Here is a 25261-nt window from a genome sequence, read left to right as displayed (position 1 = left end):
GGAATATTTACACTCTTCTCGTTTTCTCATTTTTCTCTTCTCTTCCTCCCCCTTCTCTTCCTCCACCACCACCACCACCACCACCTCCACCTCCTCTTCTTCATCCTCTCACATTTTGACACACTGCTGAAGATGCGCACGAATGCGTCTTTTGCGCACTTCTATCGCGACCGACACTGACAGCGCCCGTGCGCTCCATAACCTTTTTGAAACCTTTTTTTTTTAAGACAACAAGATAGAGAGGAGAGGAAGAACGGGAGAGGAAGAGAGAGAGTGTGTGTGTGAGAGAGAGAGAGAGTGAGAGAGAGAGAGAGAGAGAGAGAGAGAGAGAGAGCGAGAGCGAACGAGGTGTGAATTGAATTGAACGCGGTGCTGGTCTCATGTTTCTCGCCTAGGGCCCGGATGTACCGAGAGATGCACCGGTGCGTTTTCCCAACCGGTTCCGCCGAAAGCTCCCTCTTTCTTCTCGCTTTCACCTCCATCATGGGGATTAGGTAATATTCACTCCATCCGAAGAAACTCTCCCCACAAACAAAATAACGGAATACCCAAGACTGTCCGTGTCAGACAGTTCTTTCCCCCCACCCCCCCTTTTTTATTTTCTTTATTTTTGGGGGCTTTTTTTTTTTTTTTCTCCTTCTCCCTCCGCCTCTCCAGCTTTTTTCCCCTCTCCCTCTCTCTCTCTGTGTGTCTCTTCCATTCACCTACAGCGATAACGCCGGACTACATTTATGGTAAATGAAAGCAAAAACATGTACATCCCGGAGGACACCCTTGAGAACCATCAAGGTATGTGGTGTTCTTTTTTTTTTTCCTTCTTCATTTTGAATGTATATTACCTGGCAAACATCTTGTAACTGTGCATGGGAGAGGGGAGGGAGGGAGGGATGAGGATCTCGAAATGGGGATGGGATGGGGGGAGAGGAGGAGGAGGAGGTGGTGGAGGGGGGAAAGGGGACGGGGTGCACGCTCCCTGGTCGTTTTCAACAGATGGACAAATGCAGATCTCTTTTCTCCACTTTCCCCCCTGTGTGCAGTTTGTTCATCAGACCCCCCCCCCCCCCCCCCCCCTCCTCTCTCACCCCCCTGCTATCTGCAGTTTGTGCCGCAAGTGAACTTGTGCCGTAATCACGATACAAGGCTGCAGGTAACCGCGGAGGCCCTTATCCCTGCTCCCCGGTTCAGTCCACACTTGTTGGGTTTTGACAGGCCCGTCCACCGGAGAGCATCATGGGTGGGCAGCGGTCACGTTTTAGCCAACAGGCACTTGTAGGCGGGGAGAGCAATATTGTTTTAGACGCGGAAACTGACGGCGAACGCGTGTCCGTGCGCATCGTTTGGCAGATCTCTCGTCCCCGAGGCGCGTCACTGTGGGAATAAACCATACAGCACGTATAGCGCTCTTGTTTTGTTGGCCATATGTCAAATGAACACACACACACACACACACACACACACACACACACACATACACACACACACACAGTGGTCGCTAAGGAGCAGGATATTGAGCAGCGCCCACCGATACGCGCACTCGATCACCACCACCGACCCCCCCTTTCCTCTATAATCAATAATCGCATTTGTCACGTTTTAATCCAAGTTTTCATCATCTCCGCGAGGCTCCTTAGCGGCGGCGCGCGAGAGAGATCGCGCGGAGATGACAGGTGGCAGTAGGAGGCCCCGCAGGACTTATTTGTCTGCTGAGAATCGGGGTTGTTGGTGTTGCTATTTCGGAAGGGGAGGAGGCAGGACACTCGGTTTGTCTCGCGCAAGGCACGACCGAAGTTCACTTTTTGTGAAGTGTTTTCTAGAAGAAAAAAAAGAGCGACACACACGCGAAGGGAGACTGGAGATCCAGGGCTGTGGTTTGTTTGGCGGTGAGGAAAGGGTCTGTTTGCATTGCGCAGTATTACGCGTCGCTCCTTCCACCCACGTTGCAGAGAGCGAAGCCCAGCAACGCGCTGGTTTATGGCCGGCCGGGCGATTCAAGCAGCAGAGGGTTATTATTTCTGCGATCACCATTATGATCTTCACGGCCATCATCGTGTGTCGTCGTCGTTAGTCGCCTGCTTTCGTCCACCGCTTCCATCACAACCACATACCTCTCTGCCTTGGCGACAGGTTCCATAGCAACAGGGGATGAGGAGAGGGGTGGCAGTGTATGTGTGTGTGTGTGTATGCATGTGTGTGTGCGCGCGCGCGTGCATCTGTGTCGCAGCGAGGCACATTTCACCAACAGTTTGTTCCAAAGAGCAACTGTTAGCTGCAGAAGCTGCAATCATGCTCATTGACTGTGATGCAGCTCAAACAGAAGGGCATCATCATGAGGGGCAGCAGGTGTGTGTGTGTGTGTGTGTGTGTGTGTGTGTGTGTGTGTGTGTGTGTGTGTGTACAGCCAGTCAGATCACATTCACCTTGATTGTCATGATGTCACCTCAATCTATTATCACCAACAACAAAAAAGGGGCCTTTCAGTTCAGTTTGTCCCAAGAAGTTATGGATATGATCAGTATCACCATCGTCATAAAGTAGAAGAACTTGAAAAATAGATGGGTTTGGTTGCTTTTCATAGGAAAACATCCAAAGTATTTGTCAGGATTATCGTCCCTCAGCAGGAGGTGATCGGTCCCAAGCTGTCGCCGCCTTCTTGTGGGGGCGATCGGTCCTTCATGCCCGTCCAAAAGTCGAACAAACAAATTCAAATGTCACAGCGGAAGGTATTTCCGCTTCGGTGTGAGTTCAGGCTGCAAAACATTAGCTCAGCCTCGTGGATGCACACTGTTTGTCTCACCTGGAGGCACAAACTCGATATAGCGACTGACTCGACGAATCGCCAGACTCCTCCAGACCAGCTGAAGAGAATCGCCTTGTTTGTGATGTTTTGGAGCTGACAGAATCACGTGTGAATAAGCTCTGTAGCTATACTTGCTCATCCGTGTCATTCAGGTGCAGCTGTTGTTGCGGTCGTAGGACATTTGTACCAACTTCAGCTCAGGCTGCGAGTCTACCTGGGTGGTGGTTTTTCAGCACCACGGACAGTTCATTCTTCATTTGTCTATTGACAGCTACATGACAGCTATCGAAGAGTGACAAAGACGAGACATTGGCGCTGACTTATCACTGTCGGCATCCTGCTTTGCTTTTATGTCACGGCATTTTTAGTTTGCTTTATTTGATATGGGAATCACAGCTGCGTTAGAATTCTCAATTTTCAACACCTGTCCACATACATTTCTCATCCTCCCCCTATTTGTTTGGGGCAGTGGTGAGGTGGAAGGAGGAGGTGGATATCATAGGAAATATGGTTTTTCGTGCAGATGAAAGTAGTGTGGAGCGTCGGGAGGCCATTCTTTAACTAAAAGTTGCAGCAGTTCAATTTCAACTCCGACCCTGACCTCTCTTCTCTCTATCGCTGGAGGCCAAAGAAAAAAACAAATTTGTCCATGAGGGATTCTGGGAACAGAAGGTCCGGCCTTGCACGAAAAAACACAGAGCAGAAGTTATCCTCCGAGGCCCGCCTGACACCAAATTTATCGGCCACATTAGATTCTCTCCCCGTTATCAGTTAGCTTCCAACTTTACATCCGCTCCGTAATTCAGACAGAGTTGATGTTACACATGATTGCACCGAATGCTCATGTTCGCAGAGTGAACCAGTTATACCGCAGCCAACATCATCTAACTTCCTTCGAATGAATGGCACACGTTATACTGTTCTAATGGTGGCTTTGAAACAAATGCACACTTGTGGCATCTCATGTCGTCACGCGTGTAGAGGAGGGACATTAGGAAAACACACACAGACACGTGCACACTCATTACAGCGGCAGTTTTAGTAATCAGCGAGTTGATTTTCCCGGTGGGCATTGTGCCAGAAGCATGATACCTCCGTTAGGGATATTAATTGGTTTCCGATGGTTACCCCCGGGGTGCTGGCCACCCGCCAAATCATCTCACTCTCGTGACTCGACTTGATATGCTCCGTGATTCCACTGAAGTCGCCCCAAAAGACACGTCGCACGTGTTCCCTTTGTAGGAAGCATCTCACGCTGAGCTTATGTAACACGTGTCTGCAAGAGCACGTGAAAAAGAAACACTCGTTAGGTGGATTTAAGGTAGCTCAAGGTATTTTGGTTTGACACATTCAAAGATTATTGTAATTAAGACAATCAAAAAGATGTTGTTTTTTTTCTCTTTCCTTCTTTGAAACCACATCAACTGCAGGTGGCAGAGTTGTTGCCTTCCACAAATGAAGACAAGAACCAACTCATTTATTTTAAATTTGTTTTAATTAGAATCCACAGGGGCAGAGAAAACAGCTAAGCCCGCTAAGCCATCTATCAGCACGCTCACCGTAAATGGAAATCTGGGCAATTAAGCGCCAATCAACCGTTAGTCGATCCAGTCGTTGCTCAATATCAGACTGGACCTAATTCCTGGCGAGGTGGAGGAGACGGGAAGGGAGCATGGAGAACTTTGGTCGGGGGCCCTGTTGTGTAATACGGCAGCAGCCTTGAAAGTTTTCTTCCAAGATAATAAAAAAACTGATATTTCTGTCTGATCATATAGCCTAGGTCACATTTCTGAGGTATTATTGCACCATAACCCACTCTTTTGCTCTCTAACGTTCCCCTTAGTGAGTTTTTAGCCTGTTTGAATGGCAGAGCTCTGAGCAGTAGGGCAACTAAATGTGAGGCCTTTTGTAATCAAATGTTATTATCAGTGACTCTCCTTAGGCCGTTTGAGGGAACAGCTTCAGCTGACCAGATTCATTTATGATTTTAAGTGGGACGTGCCGGACCGTAAACACAAACAAATAAAGTGCCCCCTTCCCTCCTCAATCTCAGTCGCCAAAATAAAAGCACTTGAACTTGCATCTGCTCTCACACACGAGGAAGCGTGTCCCTTTCTGTTGGCTGGTTTGTGTCTGCGAGCAACGGAAAACGCAGACACACTGTGTCTCTCCTCGGCCCCTGTTCCTCGCCACGGCTTTCAGAGAATGTTAACGTCTTTAATAATTCAGTGCCGAGGCACAACTGTTGCGTTTGTCTGTTAACCTTCATGCTTCCTCGCGTATTCACTCGACCGCAGCCTGCTGACCGCCGAGCTGCTTCACCGGAGGAATTGGGGTTTAGTTGTTAATTTAGTAGTTGTGTTTTAAGTGATATGATGCTGACTTTTGGCCTGCAGTGTTGTTGTTTTTTTTTTCAGTCCCGCTGCTCTCATCAGCATCATCTTCAGCAGCTTCGGAGCCAAAGCTCTCGAGCTGTTAAACGTAACTTCTGAGAGGTAGAAAGCCTGTGAAACACATCCATACACTCTCAGTGCTCCAGGCTTTATACTGCTCCACTACACATGGGCTATAGGGTCAGAATAACGTGGCTACTGTATGTGTGTTAGTCACAGCCAGGTTGTAGCAGCTGTAGCAGTAAGGGTGGAGCGATTGTATGGAAGCGATTAAAGGCCAATCAGCATTGGAGAAGTTTGTATCGGCGCCTCGGAGTGTGTCATGGCTTCAACTCAAGGATGTGACTCAACAGCAGCTGCTCTTTAACGTAAAACACCATCTGAGAGACAAATAAGACACATGGAAGGGAAGAAACAGGGGAGGAGGTGGGGCTGCTAAGCGAAGAGGAAATAATAGAAAGGAACGACAGATTGAAGGATGTAAAGGGGAAAAAGTATGGGAAGAGGGACGGAGAGAAAAAAGACGGGCTGGCAAGAAAACAGAGGCAACGGAGGAAGAGAAAAGAGAGGAATAAAGGGCAAGAGACAGAGGGATGGTGGGAGAAGTGAGGGAGCTCAGGAGGAGGAGGAGGAGGATTATCCATGACTCTGTCTTGCTTAAGCCTCTGGTTGGGTATTGGAAATCTATCCGGAGGCTGTCCTCTGCTCTTAGTGCTATCGGGCCTCAGTCTTCAATTCTGGTGGGACAATACCAACACCGGCTGCACCATGGGTCTGCAGCCTGTATGTACCTGCTTGGCTGCCTCCGCCTGTGTGTGTGTGTGTGTGTGTGTGTGTGTGTGTGTGTGTGTGTGTGTGTTTGTGTGTGTGTGTTAGAGCACATGTCCAACCTGAGCACAGATTTGACACACACTCCTAGTCTATCGATCTGGCTGAAGCCACCGGTGGAAATAATGACTCCAGACCTGCGTCCTCTCTTATACCCCCCCCCCCTCCCCCTGTCTGTCTCTTTCCCATTGTTTACCTTAAGTCACCCTTAAATCACATGTAGCTGTCTGAAAGGAATGTTTAAGTGCTAAAGGGGCCTAAAAACCCTCTGAAGATTATTACCGAAAAAAAAGCGTATTGAGGGTGAGACTCGTCGAATTGATTTTTGCAGGATGTTTTTGCACATGGATGTAGGGCATCATTTCCACCCAGTTTGACAGTCTAGCTTTGATTTACTCTACGCTATGCCTCTCTCTCAACAGTGTCCTCCTACTGTCCAGCGGCCATGAGCGAAATGAGTTTTGGGCTGGGAAAAATATTAGTATCTGCTGTAGATCGTCTTCTATTTCCGCCATCAGCTCACACTAAGAGTGTGTCCTGGGTCTCGCCTTACAGGCTACTTACACCTTCATCACCTTTATGGGCTTTTTTAAAAGTCATTTAATCTATATTTTGACTCGAGCTAGACATGAGGCAGATAAGGACAGAGCTCTTTTTTTTGGTAAAACTGCAAAACTGGTTTCTCGTTGAAAGTAAAGTTAGCCGGACTACAAAAAACTTTAAAAAAATATAACACATCCTTCGACACAAACCCACCCAAAAGTGCTATTATTACAGAAAGCATGATGACCAATTTCTTGAAATGCAGCCGCGTGTACGTATTACATAATGCATATATAGATAACACTGTTCTCAGGGTTGTATTCTGATATCACTCTGTCCTCCTACTGCTGAGACCAAACCTACGCTCTAGCAAGGATGTATAGAAACCCTGATAAATATTTCAGTCTAACATGTCGTTTACAACCTTTTGACCCCCGAAGGAGGGCTCCGCATGCCTTTAGTGGCCGTCTGGAGTCTGCACTCCTATTCTGAGACGTTAAAACGTGCATACGTCTCCCAAGTTCCAGGAGAAGCTGAGAGACGAGAGCAGAAATCTGAAGTCTTATATTATTCATGGCCGGCCATGCGTTTCCTCCCTTCTGCGTCTGTCCTTCCTTCTCTCGTCGTCGTGTCGTCGCCTCGTCTTTCCTTGTAGCTCATTTGCTTTGTTTCCCCCCTCTCTCTCTCTCTCTCTCCCCACCCCTCAATCACTCAGCCTTTTAGCGTCCGTTCGTTTCGGGGGGGTTTATCGTTCAGTGAGACCACATTTCCTTTTCTTCTGTGAATTAATCGGTCCATCTGCCTGCCTTTACTGTAACAGTCTGTTGCATTCGAAGTAGATCTAACCACAGAAAAGCATGATGCAAAGCGCCATTTAGCGTCCCAGCGGGGAATGAAGGCTCTGAGCTCGACGCACAGAACACAAAGTGAACAAACCCACAACTCCATTACTTAGCAGGACAACTTTTACAGCGTTCTATATCTAGGAGGGGGAAAAAAAACATGTAGGCAATATAAGAGATGTGTGTTATAATCGGCAACAGTCAGTAAATCCAGGTTTATGGCCTTATATAAATCCGCTGTATCTCCTTCTTTGTGTGTGAAATGCTCAGCCATGTGAGCTGGATGCTGTGAAACGGTAATCGTGGTTTCTCTCTTCGTGGTTTCGTGCGTCTTTGTTGCCAAACTAGGTTGGGGTCACGTCACCGCTTGTGTAAGTAGTAATGGTTTTGTTTCGAGGTTGTGAGGCTGAGGTGCAATTTGAACGGATGTGGTCATTTTCACGGAGCCAGTGCTCCCAATCCAAAAGCTGCTATTCAATTTTTTTTTAAGCAAAATCGCTGTTCATTTTGGGACATTTTGGCCTTTTATTTTTAAGATAAAAACAGAAACAACGAAGTAGCATGTGCAAGACGGAGATCGGAGCATTCTGATGATTTCCTTGACTAAATTAGTGCAGGGGATTAAGAATGTTATGCATATTAAACATATCATTACAATAATGATGTGCATTGTGTAGGAATGACCACAATCTAGGTGGGTGATCACTGTTGATGTAAAAGACTTTAGATCGTATCTCACTTTTCTTAGCTTGTCCTGCACTGTAGCCTCAGGTCGTGTGTGTGTGTGTGTGTGTGTGTGTGTGTGTGTGTGTGTGTGTGTGTGTGTGTGTGTGTGTGTGTGTGTGTGTGTGTGTGTGTGTGTGTGTGTGAGAGAGAGAGAAAGAAGGCATCCTACGTTGGTCTCATTGTAAGAGGGATGGGTGTGTTCGCCATCTGAATCCTTTCCCTGGTCTTAATATGGAGTCTAATAGCAGTGAATGTTAATGAGTAGAGACTGAATAATGATGCTGGAAGGACAGAGGGGCGTCACACAGAGACGACGGAGGCACGGCGAGTCTCGACGGCACTCGAGAAGCTTGACACGTGTGGATTTGTCCAACCAAAGGACTTGATACTGTTTTTGAAAGTTGGATTAATAACAAATCATGTATATTCTTCATTACGCCAGACTGATTCCCAATGCATTTCTTAAATGCATTTTTCCGGCCTTCCGGACAACCATTGGCATCTGTTCATGTTTGTTCATTGAAGGTGACTCTCGCTGTAGACTTGTATCACACCGATGAAGGAGTTTCAGCTATTTTTAGTCAAATCGGATGTTCGTGGCGTTGCATTGCAGGTGTGAGTGCACATTAATTTAGTCGACTCTGTTTTAACCTCGTTTGAGCAACACCTTCGACACGAATTAATGCACACTTGATGTTGACTGTGATGGATTACATAACGCAAGATCATCACTTTTCGATCTGAGCTCCACAGTAATCAAGACCGGAGAAAAAGCAGGAAATGAAAACAAGAACACAATAACCAATGAATATAATAAATGAGGTTAAAGCAGACATGGCACAAGAAGGTGGTTAAGAGGTGGGCCTTTAGGGCCTTTAATATATAAAGTGTCTCTTCCAGTTTATGTTTGCGTGAGCTTAATTTAAAAGTGATAAGAGGTAGAGGAGAGAGGGAGAACGAAGAGTAAAATGGTGTTTTTTGACAGCTTTTTTTACGTAGATTTAAAAATGTTTTCCTGCTGGAAGCAACGCAACACCGAGCTCCCCAAAGAAACGTGTTTCCTTTTGCTGAGTGGGAAGATCTCGCAGAAATGTTGTCACTTTTCTCTCACAGGAAGTGAAGTTTGAAGCACTGGTAGTCATGTGTTTCCATCAGGCTCTCAGTTCCAGCAGTCTTGTTAGTCGGTCCTCTGGTGGGCTTGTCATGGATGGATAGCTGCACTACAGAGAAGGTGGTCCGTCGCCATGGGCTTACACACACACACACGCGCACACACACACACACTGCTACGAGCATCACCCTGCTGGGTGACAGCACCCAGGAAAGACAGATTAAACTAGGAGTGGAGTGATGCATCTCTCAGTGTGTGTGTGTGTGTGTGTGTGTGGTTTTCTGCCTCTGGGTGTATGCGAATGTGCATTTGTTTGGGCACTTTCTTCAGTGCGCGTGTCTGGAGCCCATAGCTGTCAAATCACGTCTTGGAGCTAAGAATCATGGGTAACAACAGCCTGTTGTGTAGCCCGCGGCAACCGAGCACTTTCTGTTACTTTTCTTAGTCTGAACCCAGAGAGGAAAAAGGTTAAGTAACACTTCGGCGTCAGACTAGGAGAGGCAGTTGGTCTAAAGATGACATAGAACAACCCTGTTTTCTTTTAATACATCTAATGCTGCTTTACACCTTGCTTCATAATCACCTTTGAACCTTGGTTTTGGGTGAAAATCACGAGGTGCGGAATAAGAGATGTCGGGCTGCTTTAGAAACGACGCTTTTTTGTGAGCTGATCGGTTCAGATCAGAAATAGATGTTTCCATTTTTAGCCGGGCTTCGCTTTCATGTAAGACACTGAAGAAGAAATAATCACGCCCTGGGGGCCTCCGTAATGCATATGTTTGATGTAGCGTCGTTCTGTTCATCTCGCAGGTCTCTGCATATCACGATAAGCCACGGAATACACAGCATTGGGAGATATTTCCAAAATGTAACTTAACACTTCATACCGTAGTGAAATGGCCCCAGCTTGCCGGGAAGCCGTTCATCTCATTTTCTGTAAGTGTAGCATTAAAGCATGGTGGGATTTATTCTTTCGATCCTACATTTATGCTACTCTGGTTGCGGAAAATGAGGACGGAAGTTGTCACTTGTCTGGCGATAGAAGCGTGCTTTCCTACACGGTGACAGGAGTGTAAGTTGTTCAATTTTATGATTTTATAGTTAGTCCACTCTGTCCATCCTGGACATTTATATTTCTATGCTACAGACTCAAATTTAAAGCGGTACTTTAAACTTTATGTCCCAGGCTTTCTGTTCAAGTCTCAAGCCCAATCCACGTTAACCCCGGTGACATCATCGCTGGTGTGTTGAGTCCCTCCAGGGACACTGGTTTCAAAGGCTGAGTACTGAGTGTCCCTTTTAGGTCTCTGTCGCTGCTGGCGAATGCTTCTCCAATCAGGACAACATAAAGAACTATCACAGAAGGGATGTGACCTGTCATTACCTTGATTAAGATACGTTGGTTACTGCGTTTGAATAGTATCCATGGCAACAAGCACCAGCCGAGTAGGTAGCTTTGGAAATGCAACCAGTGAGATGATCTTTTATGTTTCTGTTTCCTTTTATCTGTTTAGCCTTTCTTTATTTCACTCTGTTCCGTCTGCATTTCTGTTCAGTTCTCTTCTTTTCATCTGTCGTTACCATAGCGACCAGGGCGAGAGAGGATGAAACTAAGGTTAGAAGGCGAGCCTCCTGAAAAAATCTGTCCGAAGTCCTGTACTTCCTTTTTTTCCACTTAAATGGCCCTTTCATCCCTCCTCTTATTGCTTCTTACCTTTAAATCTCTTTGATATCATTTGCCAGTTGTGTGTGTGTGTTTCCTGTTTCGCCTACTTCCCTTTCTCCTCTTCTCTCCACGCCTCCATTCTTATTAAGTCAAGGTGTTTGGGATGAAATGACCCAACTATATAGGCCATCAGAGTGTCCTTGACTGTCTATGTGTGTAAAAGACTGTGTGTACTGCTATCCCATCTATCTAGGCCAGTCTTGATGTGTGTGCTCCACGGACCACTTCCCCACAGACCACATTTATGTGTGTGTGTGTGTGTGTGTGTGTGTGTGTGTGTGTGTGTGTGTGTGTGTGTGTGTGTGTGTGTGTGTGTGTGTGAGGAAGAGAAAGAGTTAGTTAGTGTGTATGTATAGAGCAGTCCACTTCCCAAAAGACCAGACTCACTTTCACACTCTGGAGTCATAATGGCTAAAACAGGCTTGTTACAGGACTCCTAACTACAGTGTGTGTGTGTGTGTGTGTGTGTGTGTGTGTGTGTGTGTGTGTGTGTGTTTCCATCTCCATTGCTGTGCCTATAATCCGCTCCAGAAAGAGGAGGGGGTTTTAAATGGCTGGTTTAACTCTTTATGGTAGCTTTTCTGTGAATTTGTATGGCATCTGTCTGTCTGTCTGTCTGTCTGTCTGTCTGTCTGTCTGTCTGTCTGTCTGTCTGTCTGTCCGTCTGTCTGTCTGTCTGTCTGTCTGTCTGTCCCTCTGTCTGTCGGCCAACCCGGGGCTGAAATATCTCAACTGTCAGATAAATGGCCAAGAAATTCATGGTTCCCAGAGGATCATCCCCATTAACTTTGGTGATCCTCTGACTTTTCCTTTAGTGCCACCATGACATTGAAATTTGTGGTTTTGGATAAAATATCCTGACATGGAGGGGATTGCAATGAAATTTACGACACATAGCCTTTTGGAGATCCCTCCAGGAACATTTCTGACTCTGGTGATTGAGTGACTTTTCCTCCAGCCCCACCATCGCATCAATACTTAATTTGCCAAATATTTCTGATATATGGCCGAATACCTGCAAAAACTCATTCCCATCAGCTTCAACTGAACTTGCTAAACCATGAAAAAGGTGGAAAATATCAACTGGTTAACATCAACCCTTTCATTTTTCATTTTCTTTTCTTGTATTCATGTATTTCGTGTACACACAACCACGTCAGCCTTACTCCTTAGTCAGAATCCATTCTGTGTGTGTGTGTGTGTGTGTGTGTGTGTGTGTGTGTGTGTGTGTGTGTGTGTGTCTACCAAAGTCACCCAGTATGGAAATGAGTGAGCCATCACACACTCCATTTCAGCCGACTAGAGGGAGATAGTGGGCGTGGTGGTGGGGGGGTGATGCAACCGTGGCTATTCGTCTTTCTCTCAATCTTCCGATGTGCTCCCCCCTTTCTCTTCTTCTTCACCTCTCTCCATCCTTTACCCTCATCTCATCTCCTCTTCACAGCTGTGATTTGTATTCTGGATCAATACGTCTTAAGAGAGAGAGAGAGAGAGAGAGAGAGAGAGAGAGAGAGAGAGAGAGGGGAGACGGTAGGTTTTTTGGGGGGATTGGCTTGGCGCCTGTAGTGATGTCATCAGAACAGGAGGCGCGACATCGTCTGTTGTCATGTCAACCAAAAGAGATTGAACCTGCTCATGAAGAGAGAAAGAGAGAGGAAGATAAAAGGATGGGATGGAGGGATGGAGAGGAGAGATGAAGGCAGCTGATGTGTAAAATGTTGGAATTGAAATAGTCATGCTTTATGAACGTGGAACACAGACTTGCCTTAATGTTGCCGTGTTAAATACACACCCCGGCCTGTCCGCTGCCGCCGCCGCCGCCGCCGCTGTTTAACATCCTCCGACGCCGTTCCCTCCGGTGTTTTCAGCCGTGGACAGTGTAAAATGTCACGGCTGGTCTCCTGCGTGCGTGCGCCCGGGCTGCAGCGTGATAAAGTTGATGATTAATGACATTACCTCAACGTGGCAGACGGGTAACCATGGCGATACCACATTAAACAAACACTGCGTTCCAACCAGGGGACACAGAGAGAGGGAGGGAGGGGGAGGGAGGAGGAGGATGTTTTTTCTGGGAGATTTGTTGCGATTGTGCGGGACAGAACGGTGGACACCAGAACGCAGCTCAGACCTTTTAAAGGGTCAGCTCGCTCAACTATTATGAATTTGCTACCATGTCAGGAGAGAATGACATAACTGCTCTTCTATTTGTTACTGGAACTGTTTCACGGCTGCTCATGCATCGAGTGATTCAGTGTCCTTTTTGTTTTTTTCTGAAAGCTGTTATAAAACCCACATGTGATTTAAAACCATTTCCTTGTCCCTTATTTCCCCCTGACCCTTCGTCCATCCATCGTCTTTCTCATCACCTTCGGTCTGTTCATCTGTGCTTAGCAGGAATCTTTATTTTTTTGCATCCCTTTCCCTTCCTCTCTTCCGTCCCTCCTCTGACTGCTATGAACTCTCCGGTTTCCGTCCCCCTAGTCTTCGCTAATGAAGCAGAGACCTGCTTGGGGCCATTTTCCTCTCTATCAATATTCTATGCCAATTATCAGGGTTGGGTTATTAACACTGACACGGGGAAACATGTCGCAGTGCTGGGTCCTCACACACACACACACTGACACACACATGCATATAAATGTACAGCGAGCGCATGGGGGCGGCACACAGAGTGTCTCGTAGGCGCTGACAGACGTCGGTGTGTGTGAGTGATGCCAGTAGGTCACGCATGTTATTTCTGCTCAGTGTGATTAGATGATGCGTCTGTGAGAAAGTGCCGAAGGGGTCATCATGTGACGAGCTGTTCTCTACCACGCTGGCAACTTAAATGTCACCGTTGGCTGTGGGTTCGATTATTGTCTTTTTTTAACTTTAACTTTTGCAGTTCTTAGGAATGTAGCTTAGCTTCTCCAGTCACATGATTGTTGCCTCTTGCCTTTTTTTGCAATTCCGGTTCCCTCATCTCGGCTGGGATTTATGGTAGTGGTGTTCATTTTTTTCAGTTTATCTTTAAGTATCGTGTCACAGAGCTCATTTTCTGCAATAATCCAAAACTACAGAGCAGAAATCCCATTGGCTTTTTGTCGAGGGAACCGGTGCGACGCTGACTTCCGGGGGTTGGCTTGCAAAAAATCTGTCATCCCCGCAGCGCTGTCTGCTGTCTGGTGTCTGGGAAGAACCATGCGAGCAGCTCCCCAGCTTTCACAGCAGCTTATCATAATCAACTTTCATGCCGACACCAGGCCCAACGTAGCAGCGGTGTAATAAATGCTGATTCCCCCACATTTCACTTATGCTCTTGCTAATTATTGTCAGTGCTAACAGCTCAAGAAGGCAGCAGGTTGCTAAGTGTTAATGTTGCAGGAAGTTATGTCACAACACAGTGGGGATGATTGGAGAGCAGATGTTGAGGTACTTGGTAGACTGCTTGGTAAAATGTTTTCCTGAGGTGGGCCGGGACCTGAAAGTGAAAAAAAAAAAAAAAAAAATCAATGGTCTTTGAAGCATCCTCACCACGGGATCTGAAATTGAGTGTGCCTAAATATGGTCGACTTTCACTGCAGGAGTCGGCCTCATTAAAACAAGCACATCACAATTTGTGATAAACTGCAACTAGTGTTGTGTTTTGGAGGAGGACGAGGCCATGAAAGGAAGTTCACTGCTGGTCAGCGAGCGTGCAGCCTATTTACAGTGGTGTTTGCCAACAGCAGGCGGCCCACAGAGACGCTCGCACAGAAGGAGAGAATTCAGTTGGACGGACATTTTTTCACGATGATCAGTTCACAGATTCAAGCTGCTGGTCAGAGCTAATACACTAGCATTTGTGACATTTGTGAGGCTTGCCAGAAACAAGCACTCAAAGCCTTGACCCGCGTTTTAAACACTGCCGTAACTTATTTCAATGGCTCCCGATTTAGACTCCAGCTAGCTAAATGTGATGGATTTGTATTCCAGCGTTCAACCTGTTACATAATGACATCCAACTATTTCTCTAAATATGAATGTGCTCCTCAAGCTTGAAGTATCGTTGCTTTATATAGCCCATATTTTTCCATTTTGCATTATATCCGTCATTTTTTCTGCTGAATGTAACTCAAAGCAAAGCGCCGAAGAGGTATAGCCGTGATATTGTGATTTTTCTACAGCTGCTTGTGACAAGCGAGCCCAGGGTTTTTAGTGTTTGGCAGTTCAAACAGGCAACATCAGCCAGTCCCACTGTGTGAGCCAGCTGCTTGTCGACTGCCCGATCTGATAGGCCTGACTGATGAGAGCACGCACATGGAGATAGAGACCGATACAGTCAAATGGTTTTTTAAATATACACACAAATACATACTCACACGCACACATGTTGGACCTCTTTTATACCTTCACTCCCCTTTTTTTAACTCTTTTTTGCTTTCACTCACATCACAGCGTCTCTGTGCTGCTTCGCTGTCTGTTCCTTCTTCCTGTCTGTCTTCTGTGTGTTTTTTCTGTGTGTGTGTGTGTGTGTGTGTGACTGTACCTCTAAGTCAGGCATCTGGTGGCTATCAGAGTTAATCACCCAGGCTTCCTACAACCGCCCGTGACACTCAAGCTCACGCAAACACACACAATGGCACACGAAGCAGACAGCGCATTAAGACAGTGTTGGAAAGTAGGATAGACAGCACGGCGGTGGATGCAGAAATGGGGGGCAGTGAGAGGCCAAGGGGGGGGGGGAAATGGTGGAAAAAATGATGGGGGGTGGAAGGTGGCGGGAGGTGTGAAATGGGCTATCACACATTCTGGCATTCAAGAAAAGTAGGACTCGATAATGGCGCCGCCGCAGCGCTTAAATAGATGTGAGCGGGACGTGTGAAAGGCCCGGACGGAGCAGAGCGGCGTTCAGTCGGCGTGCCGGAGCCAGGTGAATGAGTCAGAGGAGAGACGCAACACAGTCGACGTTCTTTCTCCAGACGAATTAAGTCGAAATGTCAGACCGAATGCGTCACATCCTGGGAGTTTCAAACCGGGAGTAACACTAAGAAATACACAGAGGTCAGAGTCAAAGTCAGGTTGGCTCGACGATCACGAGCTCTGTGATTCGGATACAGACTTTTCACGGCCAGGGTTGGCATTCATTTTCCAGGGCTGAGTCAGGCCAGGGCCGTCCTGTCGGGGAGGACAGGTCAGGGCCTGGAGATGATGAATCCACTTATGAAAGTGAGACGGGGAGAGGGAGACAGGCGGCGCTTTTTTTCCCCCTGACACTCCTCCGCCTCCTGAGCCGAGCTACACGCCGGGCGATCGCGACGAGGACAGATGCCGCGCCGTGATTTCCAGCAGCGTAGCCGATGTCGCGGGTGAAAGGTCAAAGAGTGTCTCAGTTGTTTTTGGTTGCTAGGCACTTCATTATTTTTTCCATTTGAGGGGGAAAAGTAATTTGTTCTGGGTTTCCTTGTCATCTGGCTCTTGTTTGTAGTCGTTTTGCGCTCACTGTTGGCCCGCCAGTGAAACTTTTCCATTATTTATTAGCGAAGCTGTAATGCGACTCGGTCCGCGCTGCGAGCGGGGGCCGAGCCGCGGCACGCCGCTCCTCGCGGCGGAGGAGTTGTCGGCCTCAGGAAGACAGCTGTAGTCCATCTAGACTGTTTACCGTCAAACAGACAAGGTTGGGACACCTGGTACACTCCAAATGTGTCTGTCCCTCCTCCTGACTCTGTCTGTCTCTCTCTATAACGCTCTCCTTTCATCTCCCCCTTGTTGAGCTCCATCCTTCTCTCGCCGCTCATTTTCCCGGGCTACAGTGACAGCTTTGTCATGTATTTTTTACTGCATGGCTCGTGTTGTCTGCGCCTACATGTTTAAACTCGGGGCAAGTTTTAACTGGCCAATTAAAACCACGTATCTCCAAATTTGGTGATTTGGAAGTTCTCTTTTGGAACTGAGAACATTTTTCAAAGAACTCATATGCTTCTTGTTTGAAATAAACAAACAACAACAAACATTATTTATTTAAATAAAATGCAATAAATACAAATGATGATGATAATCACAACATTAGTGAAAATTACTATATTGCGCGTAAATTATCCTATTACTATCCTATTATATATCCTTATCTCAGGGTGTGGTCTCTTTTTTTTGTATTTGTTTTCGTGATTTCAGCATCTAGAAGATGTAATTATGCCATCGACCTGGGACGCATTAGACATGCAGCGCAAAGTGAAGGGAACTGGGTGTAATGAATCTCATGTTTCTATAACTAATCACCTGACCTTAGAGCAAACGCTGTTGCGGATGTCGTCTCCTCCCCTCCGTGTCGCATGTGTGTCGTATAATGGGTGCATCCTGAGTCGTTTCCATGGCAGCCACCTGACATCACAGTGTATGGACGGTTTTTTTTAATAGGCTTTTCATACTGACTTCAGTAGATATAAGACCCTTTGTTTCTGTGGCAACCTTGAGGGAGAAAATGTTTTCGGTTATGGACTTTGATTTGGTTCTGGATGCTTCTGTTGTAGCAGAGATTCTTCTGGAGCACAATATGGGAGAAAACCTGGTCCCACCACTTACTGTCCACTGACTGCTCATATACACACACAGAGAGACACACAGAAACACACACACTGCTGCTTCCCCCAGTCACGCTGCTGCCTCCTGGGATCAGCGAGAGCAGCTGTGCTAGCAGTGCAGTCGTAGTAAATCAGAATTTTCTCCTAATTGACCTGCCTGCTTAGAAAAATGGAAAAATGAAAAAAAAAAAAACGCAGCCTGGGAGAGGATAAGTGTTTATTTAAGCCAAATACACAGAAACATACAACAACAACACAGAACATTTAATATTGAAGGAGACAGTTTTTAAGTGTCATATCTAATTAATATATATTAGGTCCGTTAGGATTACATTTCAAAACGACTAAAATGGATATTTTCCCATTCAGTTAAAGAGCTACTTTATTTGATTAATTCTCAGGTTTTGGTCATAATTTATAAACAGCTTTTGCGAAGTTGAGGCACTCCATCACAATAATCACACACAGTATAATTACCCATTTGGGCCTATGAATAATACCCACTTCATGTGTGGTCGCAGTGTGATTGGAGGCCCGTGCACAAAGCTTTGAAGAAGGTGCACACAGTTTATTTTTATTGAATTATTTCCTTCTTGTTTGTCACTTATTGTTTTATTAATCACCTCTCCCTTCCCCCCTTTTGTCCATCGTATCAAAAGGCTATTGTCGAGCTCGTTATGTGACTCTCCTCCCCGAGCGCGCTCACTCACTTGGCTTTGATTGGGCGGAGAGAGAAACACCATAGCAACAGTCAGCTGATAGATTAGAGCCCTAATTGGGAAGAGAAAGCCACTGTGATTACACACACACACACACACACATTGTATGAGAAGGAAACGGAAGCCGGAAGACGAAGTACTTTCTCTTTCTGTGCAACAGCGTTGCCGTTTATGTTACACATCCGACCATGCGCTGGGAGCCACAGTGTTACTCACTCAGCTGCATTGTCAGAATCCAACATGGCCGCTTCTCCCTAGCAGAGTTTTCCCCATGCCCCTCCATCATCTGTGTTAATCAGCACCGTGTGGAGCCACTCCACATTCATTACTCCTTGATTAATCCATTAATTATGAGAAAACTCAGTTTGATTGTTACTGAACAATATGAGTGTGTGTGTGTGTGTGTGTACTTACTATGCATATGTGTGGTCGTAACAACATTGCCTTCTTTTTTATTGTCTTCTTTCCTTTATGTGACTGTGTGCGCTTACATAAAAAACTTTACATTGTGTGTGTGTGTGTGTGTGTGTGTGTGTGTGTGTGTGTGTGTGTGTGTGCTGAATGGATGATTAAGCTAGAGTGGCTGTAATTAGCAGTGGGCTAATAGAAAGTGGTCATGCAGGCAGAGCTTGCTGTGCATTACAAATCACTGCAGCTGGCCCGCTCGCTCCTCAAGGTGACATTCGGCCCTGCGTGGATCACCTGAGAGGAAGGTGTGTGAGGGTGTGTGAGGGTGTGTGAGGGTGTGTGAGGGTATGGGATGTCTGATCTCACTTCTTTTGATTAACAAGCAGTCTCCGGACAAAAGAGAAAACCCTTAAGAGGGCTATTTGCTGGACTTAAGTTACAAAATATTGAACTTTTTGTCCTTGAGGCACTCCCCTTGAGAACATTCAGTCCTCCGTATTCAGCCTTTGGACTAAGAGTGTGGTCCCAGATTGTGTTCTTTGTGTTAAAACTGAACCAGCGGGATAATCAGACTTCCCATTTTCTGCTGCGTATCTGAGTCCGGGTAGCAGCAGCTGACGTCCTTCTCCCCGGCCATGTCTTCCAGCTCTTCCTGAGGGATCCCGGATCCTTCCCAGGGTGCATAAGATATGCAATGCAGCATGATCTGGGTCGGCCCCGGGGTCCCTCCATGTTGGATCTGACTCTGAACCTCAACCACCTCTAGATATTCCACTATAAGCCTCTTCTGGATGTCAGAGGTCCTCACCTTCTCCCCAAGGGAGGGCTCAGACCACAGACCAGCTTCATGGCTTCCTCCGAAGGTGGCAAATCCACTGTTTTCCAGCACCTTGGTCTCAGACTTCTCAACTGCTGTGGTTGCACATCAGTACACACACATCAGCCGACTGATGTCTGTCTGAACGTCTTTGTTTTTTTTCTATTTCCTGTACTTCTTTCTGTCAGCGTATCTCTTTCCCATCTTCCTTTTTTCTTTCCCTCTCGATGTGTTTTGCCTGACTCTTTCCTCCTCTTCATCCTTCCCTTACACCTCCCTCCCTCCCTCTCCCTCTCTCTCTCCCCTCTCCCTTGCGCTCTCTCTTGCAGTGGATTATTTTTGGGCTGCCTGGTTAATTTCAGAAGGAAGTCAAGCTCAGTGCCAGGGAAAGTGGAACGCATATAAAGAAGCCAAAAGACAAACAGAGACATCAAAAAAGCCCTCTCGTCTTTTTTCAGCCTTTCAGCGAGCATTGAAGCTTTGTCTCTGATATCTTTTTTGTGTTTGAAAGTATTTTTTTTTTGTTTGTAGCTAAATACGATTAAATTCTCCTCTCCTTTCAGCACCTTCAAAAATTGCCATTTTTTTTCATAATGTCCATATTTTCATAACATTTTCATCTAATCAGCAGACTTTACAACCTGGCATCAGCTAATATCTGCTGTGGGACAAAGCGTCCTTGAGCAAGGCACTTACAACCCACTTTATCGCCACAGGAGTGTCATTTGATTGCCTCTCCTGAATTTATTTACACCTCACAACAAAACTTTGGGATGGAAGGACTGCGTGCGTTTAATAATTCAGCTGTCAGCGGACGTGATGCTGATGAATGTCGGTGATCCAATCAACAGTTAGAGTGGTCTGAGAGCCCGAGTGGAGACGGCAGATTATACTGTATTACAGCGGTTATTAATTTAATAACGGCTAATGGAAAGAGGCTGTTTGTGTGTGTGTGTGTGTGTGTGTGTGTGTGTGTGTTCATTCCCCGCTGGTTAATGCTAGCTCTGCTCATGGCTGTGGCTCAGTGTGAGGAAGATTTACACTGTGTGCCGCGCTGACCTGGCTTATTACTGCCTCTGTGTGTGTGTGTGTGTGTGTGTGTGTGTGTGTGTGTGTGTGTGTGTGTGTGTGTGTGTGTGTGACTGACAGCCACAGGTTACACTTTAGATGGTCTCCGTATGTAGGCGGCACATGATCGGCTTAGGGGACAATACGCTGCAGGACACACACACACACACACACACACACTCGGGTGTTAATATCCTCTCGGGCAGGTCTGACTCACACAGTCTACTCTCTCTCTCTTTAACTTGGTGACTCACAGAGAGGTAGATTGCCCTCAGGTGTCATGGCGAAAGATGAATAATTCACCCCAAGGACCCCCCTCTTTTTCTCTCTCTCTCTCTCTCTCTCTCTCTCTCTCTCTCTGCCCTTTCTCTCACTCCCTCTCTCTCTCACCCAGACTCACTTTCTCTTAATATTTTTTTTTCCTCCTCCTCCATTCTCCTCCTCCTGTAATTAGCTTCAGTGTGTGGGGAAGAGACAGCATATGTTGCACTGAATCATAGAGAGAGAGATGGAGAGAGAGAGAGCTCAAAAGGATGGGAAGCATCGAGGGAAAGTGAAAATGTCAGCGAGAAGATGGACTGAGGCGGTATGATTTGATAGTTGGAGTGGAGCTGAAGTAAAGTGTGCGCAGGTGAAAGCATCAAGGCAAAGTTTTCATCCCTCTCTTGTATCCTTGAATGACTTCAGCCGGCAACAACCTGTTCACCGGGAGAAACAAACCGAAAATAACAGCAATACGCACCGTTCTATCAACTCACTCTCGCCGTTGTCCTCCGTGCCAAAATGCGGGGAGGGCTAAAGTACATAATATTCACAACTGAGCCAGGGAGTTTTGTTTGGACGGCTGACAAAGAACACATTTACAGTCATACCTGGGCAGCGGAGCAGCTGGATGCATTTGGAATAGTTAAGACGTGCTTCGTGTCTTTGAAGTAAGAACAAAAAAACACTTTCTCTCTTGGCTTGCAGATGTGGATGTCAGCGGGAGGCCGAGATCGGACCCGCATTTATTTATAGCATCCTCGAATAAGTTGACAAAGGATCCAGTTTTGTCAAAACTTAATGCAACATAATCTGGCAACACAGTGCATTTGTCAATCCAACGCACATGCTCACACTTGATGGAGGACATGAGTTAAATTGTGTTTCACTGGATTACAAACCCACGTGCAGTGTTTTGGTGTCTTATACACGTGCGTCTGTACGTCTAGTTCGCCAACAAATACCATAATTGCATTGCAACACAGGGAGATGAGGGCACATCCAGGATTCATGGTTTTCCTTGTTTTGTAGCGTGATCCGCGAAGCCGCGAACTGCATATCTGGTATCGGCAGGTCTTCTGTATCCGACGTCCCGCAGCGTCATTGAAAGACATTCATGATATGAGCTCAATGCTGAAAATGTTTTAAGCTTAATACCCAGAGGAAGGGATGACATCTTTTATTCACTCCAACCGACTCATATATGCCAGGATTTTATACCTTCACAGATCACAAGTATAATTGTCCCCCATTGATCCGCTTGTCTGTTTGGGATGATCTGCTTCGCTTGTGTTCCAAAATTTTTGCATCTTAATGCATCAATAAAATGTCAAATATGAAAGGAAAGACGAGATAAAAATATCCGCTCGGACGACTTCAGATGCTATTTCAGTCGGTTCGCATTTCGCCTCATAAGCTTTGAAACCACTTGAAAAGCCCGTTCTGTCGTTTTCTCTACCCCCTTTTCAGTCACGGAGGAGCTCAAAACGAAAACTCTGTTCTCTCTGACAGACCTCGGATATTCAAAAGATGTGCACTTTACTGCAAATCCATCCAGACAATCACATGCGGCACGAGGCGCCGTGATGGGAAAAGTGGGGGTTTAACAGCGTTCATTAAGGAATGAAAGAGGGGAGAAAACAGAAAGAGGAAAGAGGAAGATTGACATAAACAGAAATGATTCGGTGTCGGCATCCCTCCGTCCGACTACTCAATTTCTTCCAATTTGGTCAGGAAGTTCAGCGAGTTCATTTCCTGCTTGGCGAGGTCACATCCTCCCTGCTGTGACATGATTGGGTGAGCGGGTACCGCCGCACACTCACTCGCTCGCTCACAATCTCGTTCTCTGTCTCTCCTCACCCTCTTGTGTCCAAAAATACCTTTAAACCCAATTAGTGGAATTAATTTCACTTATAGCAAGTTAATTATTTTGTGATGGATTGAGAGAGGGAGGAGGAGAGGAAGAACGGGAGGAGAGGAAGACAATAAAAAAGAGCAGAGGAACCTGAGAGGAGTCCTTAGGGGAGAGCTAAACTTAGTCTCTCTTTTCAGTCCCTCTGTCTCTTTGTGCTTTATCTGTCTTGTCTCTATTTCTACTTGTCTGTCACCCTCTCTCTATCTATCTATCTATCTATCTATCTATCTATCTATCTATCTATCTATCTATCTATCTATCTATCTATCTATCTATCTATCTATCTATCTATCTATCTCTCACTCTGCCTTTATTCGTGTCCAATAATGTCTAATTTGGTCAGTCAAAGGCCCGGCACATTATCAATAACTCACAGCAACAAGGCTAATTATTCATGGCTCTAATGACACATTAAGAGACTTACAAGAGGTGCAGCCGGCGTTTAGAGAAACTGTAAAGATGCGTAGTTATGCTTTTTATATATATATATATATATATATATATATATATATATATATATATATATATATATGCAGATCATTACATTTACCATTTCATGTTGGTTCAACGTTTCCCATTCATCATGCATTATCCTCCAGTCGCCCCTTCACGCTCTGCTTATCGAGTACAGTTAAATGCACATTAATATCCCGGGTTTTGAAGTATGCCTTGGAAGATGAGAAACCTGGTTATTCATATCTATATCCGCGATCATAACGGCAAATAACAGCGAATCAATTTCACATTGAGTCGACATTTTGATCATTTTTGCGTGTACTTCCTTTATAGAATTTCTACACTTCAATGCGATTCCACTTCCAAGCTAAAAAATAGATAGTAATTGAATGTCATATTTAATAGTTAAGATGGACTTACACTTGAAGCTTTAGCTCATAAAAGTCATGTCGTGATTTTTCACAATAAAATAAGAAAATATTTACAATGCATACAAATTAAAATTAGGTTTTTGGATTAATTTTAACGGCATCATCTTATTTTCCCGTCCCGTATTACAGGAGTCTATTTACAAAGCATGTGAGCGTTTGTGTGTGTGTGTGTGTGTGTGTGTGTGTGTGTGTGTGTGTGTGTGGCATACGTTTCCCATGGCACCCTGGGTCAGATTAATTTCACCATTACTCATCTGTGGAGAGGATGCTGAGGTTAAAGAGGTCAGAGGCCACAGTGGATCTTGTGATTTAGTGCTCTGTAAGTCGTTATATAACAATGGTTACCACACACACACACACACACACACACACACACACACCTTGCTCCCCTTAAGTCTTTGATTTTCCTTCCCTCTCCCCGTCTCAGCCTTCTTTAAAAGCCTCGGAGTAATTCCCAAACTTTCGTGTCGTTAAGCCCTTCGATCGGCTCACTATTGTGCGGTGGAGGGTTGACCTCTGTGTGCGCTGCATCTACTGCTTTACAATTCTGTCAAGATGATGCTGAGCAAGCTTACGCCTTCCACTAAAACAGTCGATGTACTAAAGCCTTTGCACCAGACCAGACAGAGCAGATAAATGCTGCACACAGAGGTCAAACTACCAATCTTACAGTGCAGGGAAAAAATGGTCTTGAATAGAAACGCCATTATGCCGTAAAAAAAAAGACTTGCCGATGGTTTGGTCTGGGCTATTGGATATACAGCAAGCCCTCTGCTTTTATGTGCTTTTGTACTCAGTTGAAGCATTGCTCTCAATTTTGTTTTATTCAGTTCTATTGAGCGGATTTTTATCTGGTCGAGTAGCTGAAGCTCTCTTCTCTTTTCTCTCTTCTCCTCTAACCATTAGCATCCACAGTAGTCTGTGGTTTCCCCCCCCCCCCCCCCCCCCTGATTTCCCTCCGCTCCTCCTCCCACAAGCAGTCTGGGAAAACGTCCAGTTCAAAATGCCACATGGCTTCCCAGTATTCCAGATTTTTCCGACTGGAAGTGTCAAATTCCAGTGGAAACGGGGCTTCGTCATGCCATCGGCGAGGAATGCCTCTGGGAAATGCTTTAGCCCGTGTGTGTGTGTGTGTTTTATCAATTTTCCCAACTCATGACAAGTAGAAAGAAGGAACACAAAACACACACACAGGCCTCCATAAAGTGAAGAAAGCTTGCTATGGAGAAGGCTGAGCCGATGGCACTTCAGTCTAAATGTTTACAGTGGGACCCTTTTGGTTATGCAAGGAGGAATGCGGGAACGAAAAAGAAGTCCGCTCGTTGCCAGCTATCTAATAGCTTAATGACTCAGAAGTACTGGCAGTCATGAGGTACGATTGTTCTGCACGGAGTGTGTGTGTGTGTGCGAGTGTGTTACAGTCGAGGCTTGCACACGAGCGGTAAACGAGAAGTCGCTCTTGTTTATTGAAACGTCCGACCTCCGAACCACTGAGCCACGCACACGAACACAACTCATACTGACACATTGTGGGATTTTTTGTCCCAGATATCATGATAATGTATAAAAGCAGGAACACGCACCTTCAGGACAGGAGATCGTTTGACTCTGTTTGTGTTGAAAATGCTCCAAAGAGGCTATTTTCATACCAAGGTGATCTGCTCACCCCATTACTGGTCGA

At 45.9% G+C, this 25261-nt stretch overlaps 1 protein-coding gene across 4 annotated transcripts in view; it reads left to right on the top strand.

The window, feature by feature from the left end:
- cacna1c (calcium channel, voltage-dependent, L type, alpha 1C subunit) overlaps nt 1–25261 on the top strand; it is a 176879-nt gene that overhangs the window by 10141 nt on the left and 141477 nt on the right. For 2 of the 4 annotated variants that reach the window (XM_084039301.1, XM_084039300.1), the window contains exon 1: nt 593–789. The exons of the other annotated variants lie outside the window; for them this stretch is intronic. In XM_084039301.1, the coding sequence (XP_083895427.1) occupies nt 732–789 (58 nt within the window). In that variant the 5' untranslated portion in view covers nt 593–731. Of the gene's footprint in view, nt 1–592; nt 790–25261 lie in introns of those variants that run through there. 4 annotated transcript variants of the gene reach the window in all.

The sequence above is a fragment of the Eutrigla gurnardus genome (genome assembly GCF_963514095.1).
Source record: "Eutrigla gurnardus genome assembly, chromosome: 21".
In the NCBI taxonomy this organism is placed as follows: Eukaryota; Metazoa; Chordata; class Actinopteri; order Perciformes; family Triglidae; genus Eutrigla; species Eutrigla gurnardus.
This window is presented reverse-complemented; position numbering and strand designations above follow the sequence as displayed.